The sequence below is a fragment of the Kogia breviceps genome, chromosome 9 (genome assembly GCF_026419965.1).
Source record: "Kogia breviceps isolate mKogBre1 chromosome 9, mKogBre1 haplotype 1, whole genome shotgun sequence".
NCBI lineage: Eukaryota > Metazoa > Chordata > Mammalia > Artiodactyla > Physeteridae > Kogia > Kogia breviceps.
This window is the reverse complement of record NC_081318.1, coordinates 76382880-76409643: the sequence shown is the minus strand read 5'-3', so window position 1 is coordinate 76409643 and position 26764 is coordinate 76382880. Positions and strand designations below refer to the sequence as shown.

At 42.0% G+C, this 26764-nt stretch overlaps 1 protein-coding gene across 6 annotated transcripts in view; it reads right to left on the bottom strand.

Moving 5' to 3' along the window:
* Positions 1–3154: 3154 nt before the first annotated feature.
* ABCB1 (ATP binding cassette subfamily B member 1) overlaps positions 3155–26764 on the bottom strand; it is a 120803-nt gene continuing 97193 nt past the window's right edge. For 5 of the 6 annotated variants that reach the window (XR_010842272.1, XM_059074150.2, XM_067042690.1 and 2 more), the window contains 5 exons: positions 25901–26057; positions 25210–25407; positions 18549–18755; positions 14764–14910; positions 13359–13973 (listed from right to left, as the gene is read on the bottom strand). Coding sequence is in view for 5 of the 6 variants with exons in the window: in XM_059074150.2 (XP_058930133.1) it covers positions 13770–13973; positions 14764–14910; positions 18549–18755; positions 25210–25407; positions 25901–26057 (913 nt within the window). In the remaining variant the exon portion in view is untranslated. Of the gene's footprint in view, positions 3219–13358; positions 13974–14763; positions 14911–18548; positions 18756–25209; positions 25408–25900; positions 26058–26764 lie in introns of those variants that run through there. The other variant, XM_067042687.1, reaches the window with a different exon arrangement.

Sequence of the window (26764 nt, the reverse complement as noted above, 5' to 3'; positions counted from 1 at the left end):
AAAGGGGATGAACTAAATTTAGTACCTGGCACATTGCAAACACCTGATAAACATTCTGCTCTACCTTCTTTCCCACCTCTTTCCCACCCCCAGCTAGTTCAGGAATTAAGGCAGAAAGCCCAAAGGAGAAACTGCACCCGCAATTAATCTAGGCTAGGAGAAGACCTCTAATTGAATATCCAAGTACCATCAATCAGAACCTCAAACTAGATCTTGCAGCAAGTGCTAGCTACCTCCCACCCCACCACACACATCTTTGAAGATTCTGACACAACAGTCACCGAAGGATTAAAAAGAAAGGGTTGTGGAACCTGTCTCCCATGCCCCGTCTCTTAGAGTTCTGACCAGTTTTGTCAATATTTGTTCATTTGTTTATGAAATATTTATGGAGGAAGAGAAGGATGGATTTTAAAGAGCAAGCTTTTCCAAACTGTGACCTGAGGAGTACCACCAGGTTCTTAGATAACAAGAGTTCCTATAACAAGGGTTCCATGGCCAAATAAGTTTGAGGAATGCTGGTTACCATGCTGCTCTCTCAAAGGTCATGAGGCACATCAAACTCTTTGAGAGCTCTATAGTAACAAGGCCATTTAACTTTTTTGTTTTGTTTTGTTACGCGGGCCTCTCTCTGTTGTGGCCTCTCCCGTTGCGGAGCACATGTTCCGGACGTGCAGGCTCAGCGGCCATGGCTCACGGGCCCAGCCGCTCTGTGGCATGTGGGATCTTCCTGGACCAGGGCACGAACCCGTGTCCCCTGCATCGGCAGGCAGACCCCCAACCACTGTGCCACCAGGGAAGCCCTAACTTTTTTTAGGTCTGTTTCTTCCCTCCACTCCCAGCCCACAGTACGCATTGAAAATACAAAATTCGTATTCTCTAATCTCACATATGAAGTTACATCTAAGAGAAATAATTCTAAAAGTCCAAAAGCAGGGAAATAATACAAAAAATAGATAAAAGTGAAGAGTGGAGCCCTGGAAGGAGGTATGATCTTCATTTGAGGCAAAAGGCAGATAAGGAAGGATGTGGTGGGATATGTGAGAGGTTTTATTAAGGAGGAATCTAGACTCACAGACATAATTGAGAAGGTTTTTAGAAAGCAATCATTACCTTGTCAAGAATGGTGGCTTCTTTTTGAAATAACTGGAACTGTCTTTTATCAGTTGAAGTCCCAGGAGGAGAGAAAAGGCACATCTGAATTAGGATATTCAAGGAGGATTTAATGAAGTGACTATTTACAAAGGTATGGGCAGAACATAGGGTATAGTGGATACACCATAATGGATAGTGTAGTATGTTGGAGCCACAAAAATGTGGGGTCGGGGGGCATTGCCTTTCCTAGGCCAGCATGGGTGCAGGGAGGGAGAAGTTACCAGAACTTCTCCCTCCCCGCACCCTTATGAGTGTCATGTAGAGAAAACTGCTTTGAAAAGGACAGTGATCCCCTCCAACTGTCCCCCAGGTTTCCCTTTAGTTGAACCCACAGAAGTCAATCTCCCAGGGCAGAGAGTAGTGTGGAGAGAAGGGAGGAGAGTAAATACGGAAGGGCAAAAGGAAGATATTTGACACGTCTCAAGGTGGAAGAATCTGGAAACTGGCAACTCTACCATTTCCTGCCTAGCTGTGTCTATTCATGATTCTCGCAACACTTTTGAAGAGGGCACATGCTAGGACAAGATACTGCCCTGAGCACAGAAAAGATGTATAGACTACAAGATAAAGACTTTGCCCTCAGGTATATAAAATACCTATAAACAGAAAAAATAAGCAAATATTTGAAATATAGTGTGAAACATAAACTTGAAGAGGTATAGAAAGTATATGGGAGCTTGGTGCAGAGAATCTGCATAGCTAACCTATGACCTTGGCCTTGATATGCAAGGCTAAAATTGTTGGCCAAAGTAGAATTTCCAGTGTAAATGCAAATTTTGAAAATTGAAAATGTATTTGAGGGCTTCCCTGGTGGCGCAGTGGTTAAGAATCCACCTGCCAATGCAGGGGACACGGGTTCGAACCCTGGTCCAGGAAGATCCTACATGCCGCGGAGCAACTAAGCCCACGCGCCACAACTACTGACCATGCGCTCTAGAGCCCACATGCCTAGAGCCCGTGCTCGGCAACAAGAGAGGCCACCGCGGTGAAAAGCCCGTGCACCGCAATGAAGAGTAGCCCCTGCTTGCTGCAACTAGAGAAAGCCCGTGTGCAGCAATGAAGACCCAACGCAGCCAAAAATAAATAAATAAAATAAATAAATTGTTTTAAAAATTTAAAAAGAAAATGTACTTGAAATTTAATTTCATCTATTAATAGCCAATAAAAAAATTAGCTTCTACAAAAAATCACTTTCAGAATTGAAATATATGCAAAAGACTTATTCATGAATGCAAACTTTTATGAAACATGCAGTATTTTGTATTTAGCCTCTGACACTCTTTTAAGTATTTGTTCTCACAGAAGGAATCCATAAAATTGTTTTTTTTTCACTTTAACCCAACCATTTCCCTTTAGCATATTGCTCTCCAGGTCTTATCTATATGTACATGTTCCAGACCTGGGCTCCCTGATCCCAAAGAATTTTATACCATTTTTTTTTTTTTTAGTCTAAGGAGGCAGATTACTGTGGCCATAGTGTTTTCCAAATAATTCAGGTAGTCTCATCCATAGCTTGGCTAGAACTGCCACTTTTCCAAGCAGCATAGACAATCCATGGAAAAATGACTCATTGCCTGAGTCATCTATTTAAACTCTAAAGAGTGGGAGTAGTGGGGTCATTGCCCACACTGACAGACATGTTTTGCATAAGAGGGAATTGAACAGGGACAATGAACTCTTTGGGAAATGCAAAAACTGTCCTACTCAAATTCTGATAGAACAGGAAAGCCTCAAATGCTGACTGTTTAATGACAGAAATAAATATTAGAAGTATGACTCGATAACATCATTTAGCTTTCTCTTTCTATCTCTTCACTAAAAAGAAAAAAAAAAAAACACCCCTCTTTCCCTCACCTTGGCTTTTCCCCTCCTTCCCAAAAAGAACAGTGTGATTTCTGGCCTGAGATGCTAGGATGTTGGGGCCCCTGATGCTTGTGGTTGAAATACTCCAGTCGCAGAAGCTCTCTTGCAGGTTTCCCACGTGTGCAAGGGTTACACGGTAGGTTTCTAAAGTGGGTTCTTTTCTTCCTTTACTTAAGGAGTTTGTAAAAGGGTGATATGTCCATCTGCATAACAGAAATCAAAGAAGTTAAATGTGATTTATTTTATAAAATCTTACTGCACAGGTACCTTTGTAGGAATGTGCACACTCAAAAGTAAGGCATATGTCAACTCTCTCACTATTTCAAATAAACCACAGCAAGAATAAAAATACACCTATTCTGGCACACCAGACCCTTCAGGCTTGGTTCCTAGCTGACTTCCCAGCCTCATCCCTGTGGTGGCCACCACCCACTCCTCCCAAAACCCAACACCTGAAACTGAGCATCGTCAGTCACTTCTGATCCAGCCTTCCAGGCTGTTTACACTGCTCTCCACATGCATAGATTTTGTCTACTGGTCATCTGACAAGTACATTCTCAGTCCTCTAGGAAGTTTTTTTTAAACCCTCAAAGCACTCCCAGGAGAAGTGATGGCTCTCTTCTTAGTTTCCCAAGAAGTCTTGTGTTATGACACCTACACACATTACTAAACTTATTTCCTGTCTCCTTAAACCGTGGCTCCTTGTCTTATCATTGGGCTGCTAATATCTAGCCCACAGGCACTTAAGATAATTCTTAGGTGAATAAATATAAAACAGAACTTCCTTTTCATGAGGAACTTCCTTTTCATGAGAATTGGTGGCCTTGAAGAGCAAGAAACACACGAAGTGAAGGCAACCAACATTTTTCTTTTGCTATATTCTATCCGTTGAGTATTGTCCTGAATACTTTATTATAATATTTAGTGCTCAAGTCATCCAATGAGGTAGCTATTGAAATTCCTTAAGTCCCAGTGAGGAAATAAAGGTGTAGAGAAAATAAGTAACTTGCCCAAAGAATCACATGTGTAACAAACAGGCAGCCAGAAGAGAAACCCAGGTTTTCTCGCTGGAGCGCCTTGGTGCTTCTCCACATAACAAGCAACAATCAATAAGAGGGAAAACATTTAAATTTTGCTGCCTAGTGCCGAAAACAAAAATGTTCAGTTTCCAATTCAAAGGTCACTTTTCCTTATGACCAAAACTGGCTCTTTTGAAAGAGTCCTGGTAAAAATATTTCATCATGTATCTTTGCCTGTTGCACATATCTGTAAGCACTGCTGCTCTTCTCTTTGCTATTCTGATTTCTCCTGACGCCAAGGGCAGAGGTCTTTCACCTTAGTGTTAGAAGTTCCAAGTGGGACAAAGGACTACAGTTACAGACGGTGCTCCAGAAAATCTTTTGTCTCATCTTTTTTTAAGACTGACAAATCTTTTTTCATTTTCATTTAACAAAGATTTTTATTGAGGACGTTGATGGAGGTGTTGGATTACAACGGTGAACCAGATGCCCACCAAGACATTACAGCCCACAGCATACTTTTGAAGATCAAGAGAGTTAAGGCAAGCGAAAATCCTTTAAAGGCTCCGCAACTAGAAGGGTAATTACTCATTCTAGTTATCAATTGGTTTAAAATAATGTTTTTTTTGATCCCTTATGGTTCTGCAGATTGACTGGGCTCAGCTGGGTGGTTCTCATCTCATGAGGTTAAGGTCAGATGCTGGCTGGGGCTGCAGTCATCTGAAGGCTTGACTGGGCTGGATGTCTGAGATACCCACTCACGTGCCTGGCACTTGATACTGGCTGTGGGCTGGGGGCTCTGCTGAGTCAAGTCAAGTGGCTTTCCCATGTAACTCGGGCTGCTTCTTATGGCACAGTGTCTGCGTTCTGAGAGGGAGGGGTAAAACACACCCAAACTCCACTATGTCAGGCAGGGCTCCGAGAGGTAGCAGGCCAGAGTGTCTCATGCCACTCTCCGCCTTGATCAGCCAGCTCCAACCACAACATCCTTCCTTCTGTACTTCAAATCCTTTTGGAACAGGCTGTTTCCTCCACCTGAAATGCTGTCCCTTCATCCCTATGTCCTGTCTTCCACACTCACACCATTTCCTGGGTAACTCCTCATTTTTCAGATTTTAGCACAAATTATTATCACTTCAAGAGCAGCAATTATTTTTCTCTTGGCCACGGCATGTGGCTCGCAGGATCTTAGTTCCCTGATCAGGGATCGAACCCGTACCCCCTGCAGTGGAAGCGCAGAGTCCTAACCACTGGACTGCGAGATAATTCCAAGAGCAGCAAGTCTCTAAGTAAAGTTTCACCATATGATTCTCCTATTTCTCTTTTAACTTTTTCTTGGTAAATAATCAGACTCATAGGAAGTTGCAAAGATTGTCGAGTCCTGAGTCCTGTGTTCCCTTCATCCAGCTTCCCTGAATGATAGCAGGTAGTAACTATAATACAAAATCAAACCCAGGACGTTGGCATTGGTATAATACTGTTATCAGGGCTTCCCTGGTGGCGCAGTGGTTGAGAATCCGCCTGCCAATGCAGGGGACATGGGTTCGAGCCCTGGTCTGGGAAGATCCCACATGCCACGGAGCAACTGGGCCCGTGAGCCACAATTACTGAGCCTGCGCGTCTGGAGCCCGTGCTCTGCAACAAGAGAGGCCGCGATAGTGAGAGGCCCGCGCACAGCGATGAAGAGTGGCCCCCGCTTGCCACAACTAGAGAAAAAGCCCTTGCACAGAAACGAAGACCCAACACAGCCATAAATATAAATAAATAAAATTTAAAAAAAAAATACTGTTATCAGACTACTCTAACTTCTTAAAAACATTTTTTTCTTTTACAAAATTATGGACACAATTCCCATACAGTTTTCCCTTTTATTTGGCAGAGTAGGTAAAGGTGGGTCATAGGTCTTATGGTAATGATGAGCTCCCCTCCCTATTTTTTATGTAAAACTATATGGCCTTAGATAAGAATACTGTTAATATATCTTATAATAACAAATGACTTTTCAGATGTTAATTTTTGATAAAGCCAAATTGACCCAGAGGAATGTACATACTAGATTAAAAAAAAAAAATTGGCAAAAGAGCAGACACTGAACCTCAAGTATATACTAAGAATGTTGCCAGACAAAAGAGCAAAGTGATGCAAAGACATAATCCTTTGCTCAAAAGGTTCACAAATTAGAAGCAGGCATCTGAAATGAAGATGTGAAAATGAAAAATGAATCAAAAAGACTTCTTGGGCTTCCCTGGTGGCGCAGTGGTTGAGAGTCTGCCTGCCGATGCAGGGGACACAGGTTCGTGCCCTGGTCCGGGAAGATCCCACATGCCACGGAGCGGCTGGGCCTGTGAGCCATGGCTGCTGAGCCTGCACGTCCGGAGCCTGTGCTCCGCAACGGGAGAGGCCACAACAGAGAGAGGCCTGTGTACAGCAAAAAAAAAAAAAAAAAAAGACTTCTTATTATTGAGACCTGGAAACAAGTGGCTGCTTTTTGTGTCAAGAAACAGAAACACACTTTGGCCTGAATTCAGAAGTTCGTTCTGGTGAACAAAACCACCATCATTGTTTAGAGTTGGACAGAGCTGGAGAACTGTAGGATGGAACTAAGAAAATAAGAGTTGAATTCAAGCAAACAGCACACAGGGGACCCATCTGTGTTTAGTTAGTACCCAAGGGCCACACTTTTCAAAACCTTCTACTATGATGTCACCCTCAAGCCATATGAACACATCATCTTCCTCCTAAGAGTTCCTCACCTCCATCAATGTCACAGCATTTTCCTAGCCAATTTTTTTCCTCCCTCCACCTTTCACATCTAGACTATGGATATTTCTCACAGCCACCCATTCTTCTCTCTTTTCGCTAGCCCAATTCAGAGCCTCATTACACTCCTTTTTAAAAAAATAAAATAAAATAAAGCCTTATATTTAGCTTCCCTGATTTGAAGCCTATATCAAGGCTACTGTAACCAATTACCACAAATTTGGTGGCTTAATATGGAAAACAGTATGGAAGTTACCCAAAAAATTAAAAACAGAACTACCACGTGATCCAGCGATTCCACTTCTGGGTATATATCTGAAGGAAATGAAATCAGCACTGCATGTTCATTGCCACATTATTCACAGTAGTCAAAATTTGGAAACAATCTAAGTATCCATCAAAGTATGACTGGATAAAGAAAATGTGGTATATACGTAAAATGGAATACTGTTCAGCCATAAAAAGAAGGAAATCCTGCATTTGTGGCAACACGAATGAACCTGGAGGGCATTATGCTAAGTGAAATAAGCCAGGCAGAGAAAGACACATTTTTTGGTAGAAAGTTTAGGACATTCTGTATGTGTATATGATCATATCATCTACAAAGACAATTTTACTTCTTCCTTTCTGATTTGAATGCCATTTTTTTTTCTTGCCTGATTACTCTGCCTAGAATGCCCAGTACTATGTTGACTAGGAGTCGGGAGTGGGGACTCTTTATCTCCTTCCTGATCTTAGAGGAAAAGCTTTCAACCTTTCACCAATGAGTATGCTGTTAGCTGTAGGCTTACAATATATGGCCTGTATTGTGTTAAGGTATATTCCCTATATAACCAATTTGTTGAAAGTTTTTATCATGAAAGGATGTTGTATTCTGTCAAATTCTTTTCTGCATCTGTTGAGAGGATCTCATTTTTATTTTTCATTTTATTAATTTTATTTAATAAAATTAATTTATTAATAAATTATTGATTTGCATATGTTGAACCACCCTTGCATCCCAGGGATAAAGCCCCCTTGATCATGCTGTATGATCCTTCTAATGTGCAGTTAAATTCAGTTTGCTAGCATTTTATCAAGAATTTTTGCATCTATATTCATCACAGATATTTGTCTGTCGTTTCCGTGTAATGTTCTTACTTGGCTTTTTAATCAGGACAATGCTGGCCTCGTAAAATGACTTTGGAAGTGGTCCCTCCTATTTAATTTTTTGGAAGAGTCTGAGAAAGATTGGTGTTATTCTTCTTTAAATGTTTGGTAGAATTCACCAGTGAAACCATCCGGCCCTGAGTTTTTCTTTGTTGGGAGGTTTTGGTTTACTGACTTAATCTCCTTAGTCATTATTGGTCTATTCAGATTTTTGACTTCTTCATGATTCAGTCTTGGTATGGTGTAGGTTTCTCAGAATTTATCAGTTTGTTTTTATCCAATTTGTTGGTGTATAACTGTTTATAGTAGTCTCTTATGAACCTTTCTATTTCTGTGCCATCAGTTGTAATTTCTCCTCTTTCGTTTCCAATTTTATTTGATTTATCTGTTTTCCTTTCTAGCTAGTTTTGTCAATATTGCTTATCTTTTCAAAAAAAGTTATTAATTTCATTCTTCTTTTCTTTTGTTTTTCTAGTCTTTATTTCTGTTCTGATCTTATTTCCTTTCTGCTGATAACTTTGGTCTTAGTTTATTTTTCTTTTCCTAGTTTCTTGAAGTGTAAAGGTAGCTTTTCTGAGATCTTTCTCGTTTCTTAATGTAGGCATTTATCTCCATAAACTTCCCTCTTAAAACATCTTTTGCTGCATTTCATAGGTTTTGGTATGTTGTGTTTCCATTTTCATTTGCTTCAAGATATTTTTTAAAATTTCCCCTTTGTTTTCTTCCTTAACCCATGGGTTGTTCAGGAGTGTTTAATTTCCATATTATTGTTAATTTTCCAACTTTCCTCCTGTCATTGATTTTAAGTTTCTATCATTGTGGTTGAAAAAGATACTTGGTATCATTTTAATCTTCTTAAATTTACTAACACTTGCTTTGTGACTTATCATATGATCTCTCCTGGAGAATTTTACATGTGTACTTGAGAAGCATGTGTATTCTGCTGCTGTTGAATGGAATGTTCCCCACGCCTGCTAATCCATTTGTTCTAAAGTGTAGTTCAGATCCAACATTTCTTTGTTGATGATCTCTTTATTGTTGAAAGTAGGATATTGAAGTCCCCTACTATTACAGTATTGTCTATTTCTCACTTCAGATCTCTTAGTATTTGCTGAATATACTTAGGTGCTCCAATGTTGGGCACATATATATTCACAACTGTGATATTTTCTTGATGAATTGACTCCTTTATCATTATATAATGAACTTATTTGTCTCTTGTTATTGCTTTTGGCTTTAAGTCTATTTTCTCTGATATAAGTATAGCTAGATCTGTTCTCATTTGTTTTCTGCTTGCATGGAGTATCTTTTTCCATGCCTTCACTTTGAGCCTATGTGTGTCCTTAAAGTTGAAGTAAGTCTCTTGTAGTCAGCATATAATTGGGTCTTATCCAGCCACTCTATGCCTTTTAATTGGAGAATTTAATCAACATATGTTTACAGTAATTATTGATAGGTAATGATTTCTTAGTGCTATCATGTTAATTGCTTTCTGGCTATTTTGTAGTTCCCTTGTTCCTTTCTTCCTCTCTTGCTGCCTTCCTTTGTGAATTGATGATTTTCCATAGTGGTATGCTCTGATTCTCTTCTCTTCTGTGAATCTGCTGTAGGCTTTTGCTTTGTGGTTACCATGAAGCTTACATAAAACATCTTACAGATACAATAGTTTATTTTACACTGAAAACAACTTTGCATACAAACACTCTAACCTTTTACTCCCCCCTTTTATGTTTTTGATGTCACAATTTACCTCTTTTTAAAAAATTTATTTATTTATTTTTGGCTGCGTTGGGTCTTTGTTGCTGCACGCGGGCTTTCTCTAGTTGTGGCGAGTGGGGCCTACTCTTCGTTGTGGTGCGCGGGCTTCTCATTGTGGTGTCTTCTCTTGCTGTGGAGCACAGGCTCTAGGCACACAGGCTTCAGGATTTGTGGCGTGCAGTCTTCAGTAGTTGTGGTGCACAGGCTCAGTAGTTGTGGCACACGGGCTTAGCTGCTCCGCGGCATGTGGGATCTTCCCAGACCAGGGCTTGAACCCATGTCCCCTGCATTGGCAGGCAGGCAGATTCTTAACCACTGTGCCACCAGGGAAGCCCACAATTTACCTCTTTATATTGTGTATTTATTAATAAATTGTAGCTATAGCTATTATTAATACTCTTGTCCTTTAACCTTTATACTGTCCTATAACTTTTAATACAGCACCATATTACAGTATCAGAGTATTCTGAAGTTGACTACATGTTACTAATTAGCATCCTTTCATTACAGCTTGAAGAACTCCTGTCAGCATTTCTTGTAAGGCAGGTCTTGTGGTGGTGAATTCTGTCAGCTTTTGTGTGTCTGAGAAAGTCTTTCTCTCTCCTTCGTTTATGAAGGACAACTTCGCTGGACAGAGTATTCTTGATTGGCAGGGCCTTTTTTTTTTTTTCCTTTCAGCATTTTGAATGTATCATCCCACTCTCTCCTGGCCTGTAAGGTTTCTGCTGAGAAATCTACTGATAGCCTTATGCAGGTTCTCTTGAAAGTTATAAGCTTTTTTCCTCTCTTGATGCTTTTAAGATTCCTTGTTTTAGATTTTTAACAGTTTTATTATAATGTGTATTGGAGAGGATCTCTCTAGGTTGATTTTGTTGGGTGGCCTACAAGCTTTGTGAATTTGGAGATCTAAATCTCTGCCCAGGTCTAGAGAATTCTTAGCTATTTCTTTAAATAAGCTTTCTGTCCTCTCTTCTCCTTCCAGAACACCAATAATTCACAAATTGGTTCTTTGGATAGTACTCTATATATCACATAGGCTTTCTCATTCTCTTCCATTCTTTTTTCTTTGTTCTCTCCTCTGACTAGGTAACTTCAAAGTTCTTCTCTACTGTCTTCTGACTGACCTATTCTGCTACTGATGCTCTTTATTATATTTTTCATTTCATTCACTGTATTCTTCAGCTTCAGAATTTGTTTGGTTCCTTTTAGTATTTTCTATCTCTTTGCTAAATTTCTCATTTTGTTTGTGTATTGTTTTTCTAATTTTGTTGACTTGTCTTTGTATTTTCTTTGAACTCACAGACTTTCCTTAAAACAGCATGTTTGAATTCACTACCAGATAAATCACCGATCTCCATGTCTTGGGCTGGTTACTGGAAGATTACTGTGCCCCTTTGGTGGTGTCTTGTTTCCTTGATTTTTCACATTCCTTGAAGTTCTGCATTGCTGTCTTCCCATCTGAAGTTAAAGTCACCTCCTCCTGTCTTTATTAACTGGCTTCAGGAGAGAAGTATCTTCCATCAGCCCTGCTAGTGATTCTGAGGCTTTCTCAGGCCTTCTCTGGTTACACCTGATCCACACTTCTTGCTCCCTCTTGTGGCAGAATCCTTAAGCTTATATGCTTTCCCTTGATCTGCAATGCACCAAGCCATGTATTGGCTGCCTCCCTTTTATTTGTCAAAGGTGGCCCTAAAGCTCATTTGTGGTCTCTCCCTGGCCTGCAGATTCAAGCCTGCATTCTTTGTGGGCTTGAATATCACTCACACCATCTGCAGATCTTGCTCTCACCACTGCTGCTGGGAGCACACACAGGGAGCCAGCCACAGGGTCAGGGGGTTTGTGTGGGTGAGGCATACTAAGCACTGGGGACACCGCTGGGAACACCCCTGCACCCGTTGGAGGATCTGCAGGTGAGGCATTCCCAGCGGCTTCAGGGCAGACTTCTTGAATGTGGTTAGCAGGCTCTGTGTCCCTTTAACACCCTCTGAGGGAGCTATGTGCCATTCTCCATCTCTTCCTGCCTCTCAGTCATGCAGTTCATGTTTCAGCACTCTGGATGTGGGGAGAGAGAAAGGAGCGCCTCTGGCAGCCTCCCATGAGCCACGTGTCACTCCCAGGCTCTCACTTTCCCTGAGAGAAATCACAAGCTGAGATCTCTCTTGGCCCTAAGCTGTGTCCCCTTGCGGGGAGGGGTGGTGCAAGTCAGGTCAAGCTGTTCCTCTCGTCCTCTCAATGCTTCCAAACTCAGAGTATTTTTGCTCCAAAGGTGTGCTGGAACTTCTCATCTGGAAACCGGGACTTGTACAAAGCCTCTATGGACTGTGGGTGATTGTCTTAGACAGTGTTTTCCAGGGGCTCCTGGACCAAGGCCAAGGGGGGCTGGAGCCAGTTCACAGGCTACTGCAGGGTCCACAGCCAGGACCCAGGTCTTTATCCCTATTAGTTGACTCACGGGGAAGCAAGACTCCTCTTAGGTCCCTTGGCATATGATGCTGGATCCCACAGCTCCCAAAAAAGGTACTTTTGTCTGTGCTTGGATGCCAAATTATGTCGTTGAGGGAGAAACAAAGGATGTCTTATTCCACCATGGGGCTGATGTTACCCCTCAAGGGTTTGTTGTTTTAATCTACATTTCTCTGAGAGTGTGCACTTTCTTTCTCCTGAATTTCTTCTTTGGGATTTACTGGACCATGTCCTCTGCCAATTTCTCCTTGGAGGTGATGGCATTTTTTCCTTTTAAAATTCTTTATATATTAACAATACCAATTATTTATAATAAATATGGCAAATATTGCTCCCAGCTTGTGACTTTCAATCATGTTTATAGTGCTTTTTGGCTTGTCTTTTTATAGTCAGAGTATCATTTTCTGGTGATAGTTTCCTTTTTCATCATGTTTTCATGATGATGTATTTAAACTTATGGCACATTTTAATCACCTGCCACCAGAAGGATCAACTTTGGAAGAGACCAATTACTGGGAAAAGTGATGCATTATCAAAACAGAAAAAGAATTATATTTTTTAAAATGCAAAAGTATTAAAATCCTGTAAGAGCCGTTTATAAGAGCAATGCAAGATATTCGACGTACATCAGAGTATACACTTCACAATTGTCCATCCTCTGCCCCATCTCAGCCCCTAAAATCCTGTATTGATCTATGTGGTGGGTTTGACAGCCAGCATAAAGTGGAAATGCAAGAATCGGCAGGATCAAGTCCAAGAAGAATGAAGCCAGATGGCTTTGTAGAACCCAACATGAAGAGACATATACAATAGGTACAATAGGAATTCTTACACTGTTCAACCATTCTTACAAAAGTTAATGAGAGTTTTTTTGTTTGTTTGTTTGTTTTTTTTTTTTTTTTGCGTTACGCGGGCCTCTCACTGTCGTGGCCTCTCCCGTTGCGGAGCACAGGCTCCCGACGCACAGGCTCAGCGGCCATGGCTCACGGGCCCAGCCGCTCCGCGGCATGTGGGATCTTCCCGGACCGGGGCACGAACCCGTGTCCCCTGCATCGGCAGGCGGACTCTCAACCACTGCGCCACCAGGGAAGCCCAATGAGAGTTTTTAAAGAAGTCCTTTTTTTAAAGTGCAGAAATGATCTTCAGTAGTCCAACTGGGAGATGATAGATTTACAGGCACTTTAGAAAGAATGCTCCAGTCATATAAAAGTTTAGTTTTATTATAGGCACTTTATGCAAACATTCAGTAGTTTTTGCTACTTCTATAATCTTTTAGCAAGGTAGTCAGTTACAGTCTGAATAAGAAAATATAAACAAAAATTATACACTTTATTAACAAAATCTACTTTGAATGATTCTATAAATTTTATAATGTAATTAAAACCATTACTTTTCTCCAGTTGATGCTATTTCTTTCTGTTCCTTCAATTATAGTCTCTGAAGACTCTGAACTGGGTGGAATGATCTTCCACTGCAGCAGGAAATGTTAAATAAGTAACTCTACATAGTTTTCCCAGGAAGTGCTCACTTTTTAAATTTTGATTAAATGCCATATTTTAACACAAATATTAGGCAATATTTAATAGCTTGTATGGTCACAGTTCCCTAGCGCTTTGCTCCAGCGTGGACACTGACCATGGAGAAATAGATGCCTTTCTGTGCCAGCAGCTGCTGGTGTGTGCCGTGCTCCTTGACTTTGCCGTTCTCAATCACCACTATCAAGTCTGCGTTCTGGATGGTGGACAGGCGGTGAGCGATCACGATGCAGGTGCGCCCTTCTTGGGCTTTGTCCAGGGCTTCTTGGACAACCTGTTCAGTAATCACACAAATTAACTCTGATCATAATAATCCACTCCCTTGAATTTCTCCTCCATAACAAGCATCACAATTAATTTCTCCAACGATACATGCTTCTCTAACAGTGGTGTCAATGGAATATAACATAGATTTTACAAAGCAAGGGATCTGTCATACCAGAAGAATAATGAATCCTAATTTGGTTTATCTCGAAGTTATGACTGTAAATACAGCCTATGCAATCATTTAGAAGCACTTAGTAGTGTGCCCAGCCTTGTGGCATCCTTCTGGTCTAGCACTGCAGTAAATACAGGAAGCCTGAGCACAGGCCAAACACAGCCTCCTTGAATTTTGGTATTTTTAAGATAAAAAAAACTCAGAATGAGTTTATCTTTCAGATACCTGAACACTCAACTTTTTCTCAAACTGAAAACAATTGCTAGTATTTACCTTCAAGTACAGTCAGCTTTTAACATTGTTCTGTGCTTCCACTTTTTTATATAGTTGCTGAGGAGATGTTGCCAGTAGAAATGGGACTATGGCTCCTGAATGCAGCTTCTTAGATCAATACAAAGTGATCTGGGGCTGATTTTTGGAGCACAAGCATTATAAGACTAATCTGCCTTGTTTCATCTTAGTTCTCTTGAATGACAGCTACTGAAAGTGTTTAAATTCCACTGAAAGTAACAAAACTCAGTATCTGGCTAAATTTTGTTCTCTACTATAGAAGGTAGAAGCATAAATTTAAACCTTTTAAGAGACAACTGCTTCAAGTGTGAATGAGTCCACATTAAATTCTTACCTTTTCACTTTCTGTATCCAGAGCTGATGTAGCTTCATCCAGAAGCAAAATATGAGGCTGTCTAACAAGGGCACGAGCTATTGCAATGCGCTGTTTCTGGCCACCAGAGAGCTGAGCTCCTTTGTCTCCTACTCTGGTGTTATATTTCTGTAAATAGGGTTTTGTTATTATGAAAAGTAGAAGTGATAAAGTTCTGAAAGAGAGTTTGCTTGCAGAAAATAGGATAACCACTTCCATATACACAAAAAAGTTTAGGTTCAGAAGCTAAGAATGGGTTGAAGAAGAGTTAAACTACAACAACATAGCTCTAAATGGCAGGATTAACCTCTCTTCTTGAAAACAGACGTTTGGGTCTTAAAAGTTATGCTTTAGTGTAGACAGGTCAACATATTTATGAGGAAGATGACTGTTGCAATGTGAGGCTCTTCCAGCCTTCTGGTTTCATTGCATTTGGGACAAAGACTGGTAGGAGGAAGGAAATTTGATTTTAACAGGCTATGCATAATAAAATAATTGAAACTCATTTTATTTATAACCAGCAGGTGATGCTCTCTGCATTATTTTAAAGTGAGGAAGGACGCAAGAGGGAGGGTATATGGGATGTATTTATACATATAGCTGATTCACTTTGTTATACAGCAGAAACACACCATTGTAAAGCAATTATATGCCAGTAAAGATGTTAAAAAAAATGTTGATTATGATAATATCCTTTAAAAAAAAGTAAAGTGAGGAAGGGAAGAAATTCTTGGGATGCTAGCCTTTTGTTGTCTGTTTTTATAAGACTATCTCCAAAGCTTCAACAATTTTAATGGATGCTAAGAAACTCTATTTGATATCTAACTTGAAAAGCTGAAATCTCCTGATTTACTTCTGTTTTCAGAGTTCTCCTGAAATTTTTCACATATTGTTTCCCAGAGTAGATAATGCCCACTAAGTATCCAATATGACAATAAGGACAGGAATTAATAGGGTATGTAGGGGAGAGCAGAAATGTAATGTGTAACCTAAAAAAAACATATTATATTTTTATTTTCAGGCCCTTGCCAGGCTGAAATGTTAGTCAAACTGTGGACTCTGATTCTGACATCCAGAGTTTGACTTTAAAATTCATGTTCTACTTCCTACACTGTTGGTGGGAATGTTAAGCTGGTGCAGCCACTATGCAAAACAGCATGGCAGTTCTTCAGAAAACTAAAAATAGAATTACCGTATGATTCAGCAATCCCACTCCTGGGCATATATCCAGACAAAACTATCACTCAAAAAGATACATGCACCCCTATTGTTCATAGCAGCACTATTCTCAATAGCAAGACATAGAAGCAACCTAAATGTCCATTGACAGATGAATAAAGAATATGTGGTACATATATACAATGGAATATTACTCAGCCATAAAAAGAACAAAATAATGCCATTTGCAGCAACATGGATGCAACTAGAGATTATCATACTAAGTGAAGTTAAGTCAGAAAGAGAAAGACGGGCTTCCCTGGTGGCTCAGTGGTTGAGAGTCTGCCTGCCAATGCAGGGGACATGGGTTCATGCCCCGGTCTGGGAAGATCCCACATGCCATGGAGCGGCTGGGCCTGTGAGCTATGGCCACTGAGCCTGCGCTCTGCAACGGGAGAGACCGCAGCAGTGAGAGAGACCCGCGTACCGCAAAAAAAAAAAAAAGAAAGAAAGAAAGAAAGAGAAAGACAAATACCATTATGATATCACTTATACATTATTTCTGGAATCTAAAATATGACACAAATGAACCTGTCTACGAAACAGAAACAGACTCATAGACATAGAGAACAGACTTGTTGTGGTTGTCAAGGGGGAAGGGGGGAGGGGAGGGATGGAGTGGGAGGCTGTGGTTAGCAGATGTAAGCTATTGTATATGGAATGGATACACAACAAGGTCCTACTGTATGGCACAGAGAACTATATTCAGTAGCCTATGATAAAGCATAATGAAAAAGAATATTAAAAAAAGAACGCGCACGTGTGTGTGTGTGTATATATATATATATATAGCTGAATCACTTTGCTGTACAGCAGAAATTAACACAACATTGTAAATCAACTATCCTTCAATTAAAAAAAAAATTCATTCTATGTAGAGTTACCTGTTTTTACTTAATATTTCTGGCAACCTTAGTTCTATGGCACTCAACATAGAGCTCTCCACCTGCAGGTGGAGTTAGCGAGCCCAGGGGAGGTTCCAGCAGATGCTAGGTAGGGACTGGCCCAACCCAGAACTGCAGCCACTAGGGAGGCCAGAGCACTGGAGCAAGTCCCATGAGGGTGTAGAGGTTGCCAGGCTGCACTGCCACAGTATCGATCTTGTTGAGGGAGATAAAGGCAGGGCTGTACCCCTGAGAGGAGGAAACTAGAGCAGCCCCCTGCAGGGTGAGGTAAATCCTAGTGTGAACCACTCAGGTGAAGAGGTAGGTCCTTGGACAGAAAATAGGACTTAAGTGGTTTTGCCTTCTCTTTCCAGGTCTAGACATTGAGGGAAAGAATTATGATGTCTACAGGTGTGCTCTGTAGACAGAGCCCAGAAAGGTAGGTCCCAGTGGTAGACAAATGTGAGAGGGGCAAGGTATATTTCATATGCTAGATAATAATTACTCTCTGTATTTGCCTTTGTTAACCCCTAGCCCAGTGGTTCTCAAACTTTACCTGCATCAGCATCACCTGGGATATTAAAACACAGATTGCTAGATCCTACCTCCAAGTTTCTGATTCAGCAGGTCTGGGGTCAGGCCTGAAAATCTGCATTTCTTACAAGATCCCAGGTTACGCTGATGTTCTGGCCCACGCCCAGACTTTGAGAACACTGACCTCGCCATGAGTAAAGGGAATTAAAGTTATATGCTTTAAATGTTCTAGCCTTGGGAAGGGCCAATTATCCACAGATGGGCTAGAAGGTTAAAGGAGGGGAGGGGACAACGCCTCTTCCCTGGGGCCTATGATGTGTGGTGACAGCAGTTATCCAAAGAAGAGCCTCCAGAAAAGGAAATCGTGGGCGAGGGTTGGGGCCATAAGGCATTGCCATCTTTCCCCATGAGGAGAGGACCTTCTCTGCCAGTTTCAGGCTACTGAGCTTTATTCTTTAGGGGGACACTTCGTTAAAATAAAGAACATAACTTGTGATAATGGGGGCGGGTGGGTTCGAGAAGATAGGTCTAGATTGCAATGCAAAATACAGGACCTAAGAGGCTTAAGAGAGGGCAAGAGGTTCCATTTACCTAACTTCCCGGGAGGAATTCAGAAGGCATCCGTGGGACAACAGCCCAGGGAAGGTTTCAATAATCAGCCCTACAAGCAGAGGTTGGGGCGCATGGAATGTGCAATGGTGAGAGATGACAATCCAATGGCTCAGCCTTACTCAGAGCCTTCTTCCTGGCATGGGGCCAGTTCCCTGGCCTGGCCCGACTCCACAGAGGGAGGTTTGAGGCTTGGGGGAGAGCGGCAAGGAGGTGGAAGGAAGGAAGGTTGGGAGAGAAATGGTGGGGGAGGGTCACTCTTGCTTCTGTGGGCCCTGCACCCAGACCTAGAGGGAAAGGCCTCCCAGGCATATGTACATTTCGGTCAGGCTGCGTGAAGCAGGCGATCAGGTAAACGTCACATCCACTGGGGATGGGAAGTGCAGGCAGATGCTTGTATACAGGTGGGTGTGTGTTTTAGTTGCTCACTTCACCTTTGGGATCCATCCCTTTAGAAGTCACAAGCATAGGCCAGGGGGGCTGCCACAGGCTCCCAGGCACCTTATGTGGAGAGAGACTTACATCAGGCAGTGTCTCGACGAAGGGGTGGATGTTGGCCTCCTTGGCTGCCTGCACGATCTCCTCCTGTGACACGACCCGGCTGTTGTCCCCGTAGGCGATGTTCTCGCCGATGCTGCAGTCAAACAGGACGGGCTCCTGGGACACGATGCCCATGTGTGCTCGGAGCCACTGGACATTCAGGTGCTTTATGTCCTTGCCGTCAATTAGCTGAAAACAAGGGATCACAGATCATCCTCAGAACCAGCGCATTTTTTGAATTTAGCAAAATTAATATCGTTATTGCATACGTTAAGATTGCCAAGTTATTATGAGACTTTTGTTATGTTTTCAGTTTGGATTGCCAGGGTTAACTGAATAAGGTCATGAAGGTATGCTTTGAGGAACCATCATATTTCTTCTGTTTTAACCCTATGCATGTGGTAGGCAGAATAATGCACCTCTCCTCCATCCAAGACATCCATGTTCTCATTCATGAAACCTGCGGACGCTATCCACAAGTGTAGATGGAATTACGATGTAAGGTTGCTCATCAGCTGACCTCAAAATGACAAGGTTACCTTGGATTATCCAGGTGGACCCAACATAATCATAAGGGTCCTTAACTGTGCAAGAGGGGGGCAGGAGAGTGGGTATCACAGTGGAGCAATATGAGAAAGACTCAACCGGCCATTGCCGGCTTTGAAGATGCAGGAAGGGGCCACGGGCTAGAAAAGGTAAGAGAGCAGATTCTCCCCTAGAGCCTCCAGAAGGCACAGAGCCCTGCTGACACCTTGACTTTAGCCCAGTGAGATCCACTTCGGACATCTGACCTTCAGAATTTCTAAGATAAATTTGTGTTGTTTTATCCCACTAAATTTGCTGTAATTTGTTATAGCTGCCACAGGAAACTAATAAAATGCATTCTAATTCTGGGATGTATTCTGACCTCCTTATTCTTATGTATTGATTTTTCACAAGAAAAGTAGCCACCATTAGATTGGAAAGAACTAACTGCTATACCATATAATAGGTTTGTAGGTCACGTTTCTGATCTGACCTGTTAGTTAGGATCAAGTTTTTGAGGACCTAAATGAAACAGAAGCCAGCGTCGGAAGGTGGCTGTCATATCTCTAAATCGTTGTTGATCTTAGGAATGTGAATTAACGTCTCTTAGTTTCTTTGTGTGTAAAATGGGAATGATAATTCCTAAAGTCACAGAATTGAGGATTAAATGAAGTCATGTATGAACCCTACTGAGCATAGTGCTGGGCACAGGGTATGTGAAGGACTGTCTGCGATTTAGATGCTGACCCAAAGGAGCAGGAGGGAGAGGCCGCCCTTTCTCTAGTGACCTGTCTCCCCTTGGATTATCCTGCAGAAGCCTGGGGCGTACCCATACAGCCTGGCCGATAAAAATCCTTACTCTCTGATGCAGACGTGTCTGCCCCAAAGATCTACTTTGCAAGAGAACGCTGGCATTCAAGTGAGAGCTGTTCATTCTCGCTGAAGAAGGCATCAGTGACTCAGCTTCAAGCTTTTATAATAGTGGTGATGAGTATGTTCTGAGCTATATAGACACTTTGAATCCCGTGTACCTGGCTGGGTGCCTCTGGGAGACAGCTGGCCAGGGGTAGGGTACAGTCTTTGCTGCAGGAAGACAGCTTCTGTTTGTGAAGCTGGCAGGTGCAAGGATGGATGGAAAACACACCCATGACCTTATTAGTACCGAGCCCGGTTGCCATGGAGACTACTCCAAGCATCTATGCTCCAGGCTTCCTCACAGTGTTCAGTGAAGGTGGAAAGTAGAGAGTGAAGAGAGGCAGGAAAAACCATACAAGGATGTGGCGAAACAGCAGATCTTGTTAGATGGAACAGTGTGAAAAACGGAAATCTGAGGAAAGAAAGAGTAGTTTTTTAAAAAACTTTTTTCCAGGCTTATACCCCTGGGAGAAAAAATAGACACCATCAAATGAATACAGTCAGACAAATATGACTGATCCCAGCAAGTTTTAATGAGTTTCTCCATCACACTGCATACAAGAAGACACTTGGGCCTCCTCATCCCCACGCTATACACAGCAACCAAAACTATTTAAAACCTGTGTTTGCTAAAGAATCCTTTCCTTAGGGGAAACACGTTTAGAAGACCAAATGTAAAAAGATCAATGCAGAGCTTCTCTGGCTGAGGCATGGGTGGCCGTCTGAGGGAAGACCAAGGAAGTCCAGGGAGTCAGTGAACACTGCTCAAAAGATACTGGTCCTGGGACTTCCCTGGCAATCCAGTGGTTAAGACTCTGCACTTCCAATGCAAGGGCTGTAGGTTTGATCCCTGGTTGGGGAACTAAGATCCCACATGCTGTGTGGCACGGCGGAAAAAAAAGAAAAGAAAAAGATACTGGCCTAAACAAAAACTTAAAGTAACACATTGACAACAACAATGAAAGGCCAAAAAACAAACAAATAAACAAAAACAATGAAAGGCTAAATTAAAATGACAAGCTATCTCTATTCTAAACTTAAATCTACTACCTGATTTCAATAGCACCATCAGATGTTAAATATGTATTATCCTGCTGTATGTATTTACTCTGAAATGGTAATCATAGATAAAATATTGAGCATTGACTATATCATAGGTCCTGTTGTAAGTACACCTCATGCCCTCTCTCATTTAATATTCACGACAACGCTCGCAAGGTAGATGTGACTTTAATCCCCATTTTACTGATGAGGACATGAGCAGAGTTAAGTCACTTGTTCAAGGTCACACTCTTAGTGATTGAGGGAGCTCGGATCGGATCTACACAGTACAGGTTGGATCTTAGCAACACAGTGTCTCAGAATTGAAAAATACTTTCTGTCTTCCCTCAAAAGAGCAATGTCTCCATCTTAGCCCAGGCACCCACTGGGTAATACCCAGACAACAGGCTGCTAACTGTGTCCTAAGGGGGAGAGAGGACTCTGGTGGCAGCGCATAGCATGGGCTGGCAAGGGAAGAAAGGAAAGGTCAGGGGAAGACTCAAACCAGAGTGAGTCTCAGTGAAGCTAATGAACTTAAGATTCAAGGACGCCCATTTGCAGGCAAATGCTGGGAGTTGACCAGTGTTCTGGATGGGAGAGAGCCCAGGTCTTCTGGGTAAGCATTTAGGATAACCTGCCTAAAAAGGAGAGGGACCAGAATCTTTAAGGTTTTAATATTTTGCTGTGAATTTTTCTCACTTGAAGGAAATATTCACTTTCATATCTAATTGTGTGTTCATAACTTTGTATTCTTTCAAGTAGAGTCCCTGAAATTGTACCACTTTCAGGCCCCACCAAACTTGGAAACTCCACTCTCTGAACAATTCCATAGTTTGGTTTTGCAAGACTCGCCACAATTTGATCTAAACCTTTTAAAGTTATCAGTTCAGAGGTTCTCCATCTCTGGTTGGCATCAGAATCACCTGGGAAAAATGAAAAGGTTAGGCCCTGACCTTCTTAAATGAGCCGGGGTGGCTGTGTTCTCTACTAGCTCTCTAGGCCATTACGATCCATGCCAGCTTGAGAACCTCCGCTCAGGTCAATGTTTCTCAGTGTGATTCGAGGCTCGTTGATGGTCATGAGGATTTCCCGACCCCTCAGGGTCAAGTTCTTGCTTCAAATGATCATGATGATCAAATGATGCTCAAATGCATAGACTCATTTTTTATGGCAACAAGAACAAATCGCAGGACTTCCCTGGCGGTCCAGCAGTTAAGACTCCATGTGCTTTGGGACTTCCCTGGTGGCACAGTGGATAAGACTCCAAGCTCCCAATGCAGGAGGCCCGGGTTCAATCCCTGGTCAGGGAACTAAATCCCACATGCATGCCACAACTAAGGAGCCGGCATGCCGCAACTCAGGAGCCCACATGCCACAACTAAGAAGACTGCATGCTGCAACTAAGGAGCTGGCAAGCTGCAATTAAGGAGCCCACATGCCACAACTAAGACCCGGTGCAACCAACCAAATAAATAAATAAATAAATGTATTTTTTAAAAAGACTCCAAGCTTCCACTGCAAGGGGTGTGTGTGGCGGGGGTTCAATCCCTGGTGGGAGAATTAAGATCCTGCATGCCACAAAGTGTGGCCAAAAAAAAAAAAGAACTAATCACTAATAACCTATTAACTGAGTTATTCAGGGTCACTAATTGACATTCATAAAAAAAACTTGGCACATTTACTAATGTTTATTGAGGACACCTCCACTAAGAAGTCTGGCTGCTGTGGAGCACTTGGCAGTATTTCGAAGCTCTAGTGTAAATGCACAGGAGCAGATCATCATATTCCCTGTAACGGAGAAGGACACTGTTTTCAGGGCATGATCAGTGTTGTCTTGAGATGGTTACTGTCCTATACACTCAGCATTCAATTCCATATTCTTCTGTGTCTGGCCTTCCACATATCAAGGGAGTGGAGGACTAAAATCTGTTTCCCAAGCTCGCTTCTGGTTCTAGAAGTAACTGAGGTTCTACCAGTGAGATGCAGTGTGCAAAATCTGGGAGACAGAGGCCGTGGTAAACTAACACCTGTGTCTCGGCAGACGGGAGTTTTTACAACACCCAGACTCTGGTCTTGTGACTTCAGGTTTGCAGCTGCTGTGACACTGGCATAATTTCCTACAACCTCCTGGCCACAGGACCCCAGCTGAGATGCTGTGATTTGAATGTTGGGAGTGCTGACTTCTACTTTTACTTTCACTCTTCCAGCCCTTCCAGTGATTCTGTAAGCACCGAATTCCTCTTATTGAATATGTATCTGCTTGAAATACCTAGAGCAGTTTCTGTTTCCTACACTGAACCATAACTGATACGGTCCATGTTTTAAATTTATGAACATGGAGAATAATCATTAATGTCTTTACTTTCTTCTTGTCTAATTACTGCACGTATGTTTACCATTGTTGTTTTCCACTCCAACACTATTAACACCAAGTGTTTTTTCCCACTACAGTGCCTGTGAGAGTAATATGGGTGTGTGTGGGGGGAATTCTTTTGGTCTTTCCTAAGTGGGTTATAATCGAAAAAGTTTGAGAACCATTACTCTAATTCAATCTATTTCAGCCAAACTGGCCTATATGCTACATTGGGAACAAATCAATCATCAGCCACAGCTAACGTTCTCTCTTTCATCAAACGATGTCTTGATTGCTCACCCTTACAGCTTTATGCAACCAGCTTCAGTTACCCCTTAAGAAGTAGCTCTAGGCCTATCTTCTTCTTTAACAGAACTCATGGAAGGATATGTCCCATCTCTTCAGTTGAAATCTTTGAGGACAGACACCATCCCCTATAACTCATTAGAGCTCAACATTTAACACACTGCTTAATAAATGTCTCTTAAGGACCACGATCAGTGTCTGAGAGCTGAAATTTCCTCCTCTGATTGCTTCATGTGTCAGCAAGGTTTTCACTGAGAGTTCTCTGTCCAAACTTTAACCACAAAATTGAAGCATAAAGTCAGAATTCACAGAAAATTTCCCCTCTCAACCACACCTCAGCCATGCTCAACTGTTTCCTACCACCGTCACTTCACTGAGAAGCCTATGAAATGTCAGAAGCAGCCCATTAATTGTCATATCCTCCCATGTGTTTTCAGTCTCCGTCTTACCTCAACTCTCCGTGGCATTTGTCAGTGCCGACTACCTTCTCCTTGTTGAAACCCTTCCCATCCCTGGCTTCCAGCTTACTAGTCTCTCTTAGCACCCCTCCTCTGTCTTTCTGGCTGTTTTTCCTGCATCTGCTCATGTAAACTGAGACCTAACCAAGGGAGGGGGGATGGCTGGTAAAAAGGCTGCTTGCAGAGAAAAGTAGAGTAGCAGGGTTGAGGGAAAGGCTGGAGAAGTTGGCTGTGGCAGTGGACACAGCTTGGAGACTATATCTAGGATGTCAGACTTTAAGTGGGACCGCTGTTTAAAAGTTTGTAAAGCCATGGCTTATAGTTGAGAATTAAATACATCTAGGCGGGGGTTTCCCTGGCAGTCCAGTGGTTGACACCTTGCCTTCCAGTGCGGGTTCGGTCCCTGGTCAGGGAGTTGGGATCCCACATGCCTTACGGCCAAAAGGCCAAAGCATGGAACAGAAGTAATATTGTAACAAATTCAATAAAGACTTTGAAAACAGTCCACATCAAAAAAAAAAATCTGAAAAATAAAATACATCTAGGCATTTAGAAGATGAAAAAACTGAAATGAGCTGAATAAGAAAGTGTGCTCAGAAGGACCTAGAGATTATGACACTAAGTGAAGTTAAGTCAGACAGAGAAAGACAAATACTATATAATATCACTTATATGTGGAATCTCAAAAAATAATACAAATGAACTTATTTACAAAACAGAAATAGACTCACAGACATAGAAAGTAAACTTAGGGTTATCAAAGGGGAAACATGGTGGGGGAGGAATAAATTATGATCTTGGGATTAACATACACACACTACTATATATAAAACAGATAACCAACAAGGATCTACTGTATATGTTCCCTATAGTATAGGGAACTCTTACTCAGTATTCTGTAATAACCTATACAGGTAAAGAATCTGAAAAAGAATGAATATATGTATATGTATAACTCAATCACTTTGCTGAGTGATTTACAATACTGTAAATCAACTCTACTCCAATAAAATTTTTTTTAAAAGAAGAAAAAAAGTGTGCTCACCACTGTTCCAGCCAAAGGGTCGTAGAACCGCTCCAGGAGCTGGACCACCGTGCTTTTCCCACAGCCACTGCTGCCCACCAGGGCCAGCGTCTGGCCCTTCTTCACCTCGAGGCTCAGCCCCTGAAGCACTGGAATGTCCGGTCGAGTGGGATAGTTGAACACGACTTCATTAAATGTCACATTTCCTTCCACTGTATTCTAAAATCAGAACAATAACAGTAAATTTGATTGTTGCAATCCTGAAAATTCACAATAGCCAACCCTCTCTACCGCCAGGTATCAGAAGGTAGTGAACTTGTACTACAGTCAGCCTCCATTTGTAACTGCTAAAATGTAAAATACATAAGATCTAAAAGGGTCAGTGTTTCCACAGCATGTCTCGTTAACACAATACAAATGTGAAAACTCAAATCTGTTCCCCAAGAATAGGGTAACCTACATATAATAAAACCTGATTAGTAGGATTTGTGTATAAAATGGGCAGTATTTCTACATCTGTGTGGCTTTGTTCTACAAAAGTACTAGACATTAACGTGTATTATCAGCATTTACTAAAATGAACTAAAACGACAGAGAAACTTCCACTTTATTACCACCAAATAAAAAAAGCACAGATTTTATTAAACTTCCACTTAGAATACTAAAATTCATCAGTTAGGAGCAGATCATATAATCAAAACATCAAACTGACCGGCTTTAGGCCTTCTGTGCTGTAGCTGTCGATCACAGGGGTTTTTTCGATGATCATGATGACGTGGGCTGCTGACACTTTGGCCTTGGCATAGTCAGGAGCAAATGAACTGACCTGTCCCACAGCCATCGCGCCAAAGACAATGGCTGAGAACACTCTGCCAACGACAAAGACAAAACGTGCAAAGAGTTAGGACTGCAATGCTAGAAAGGGGACACTCCTACACCCAGGGAGCACTGTCTCAAAGAGTCACAACACGTTACTCAAAAAGTTTCAAAAAAAAAAAACACAAAAAACAAACACTTTTCCTTATAAGTTCATATCGGTGTAACTGACTGATTATAAAATGACCCCATGTTTCATCTCTCTCTGTGCCCTCACCTTCTTGTAAGTGACTTTGCAGCTCCTTCACTGAGGAAGTAGAATTTGTTTTCCTACCCTTTGAATCTGGGTTGGCCTTGGAATTTGCTTTAGCCAACAGGATGTGGTGGAAGTGACTGTTGCCAGGTCCAAGCCTATGACTCAGAGGGCCTTGCATGCTTCTCTCTCTCCCCGCCACTACCACAAGCCCACCCAGCTGCTGGGAGGACAAGGCCCAGATAGAAGAGTGCCGTGGGCCCCAGTCTACTAGCCTGTTACTCACTGCACACAAGAGCGAGCCCAGCTGAGATCCACTATGCCCAGATCAGCAGAACTGCCCAGCTAACCCCCAAACTTAAGGGCAAAAATAAATGTTTATTATCGTGTGCCACTGGGGGGTAGTGGGTGGTTGTCATGCAGCATTACTTGTGGCAATCAATAACGGATTTAGGCGTTTTGCTGGATTACATCAGATTCTTAGAAAACCTGTGAACTGTACTGCAG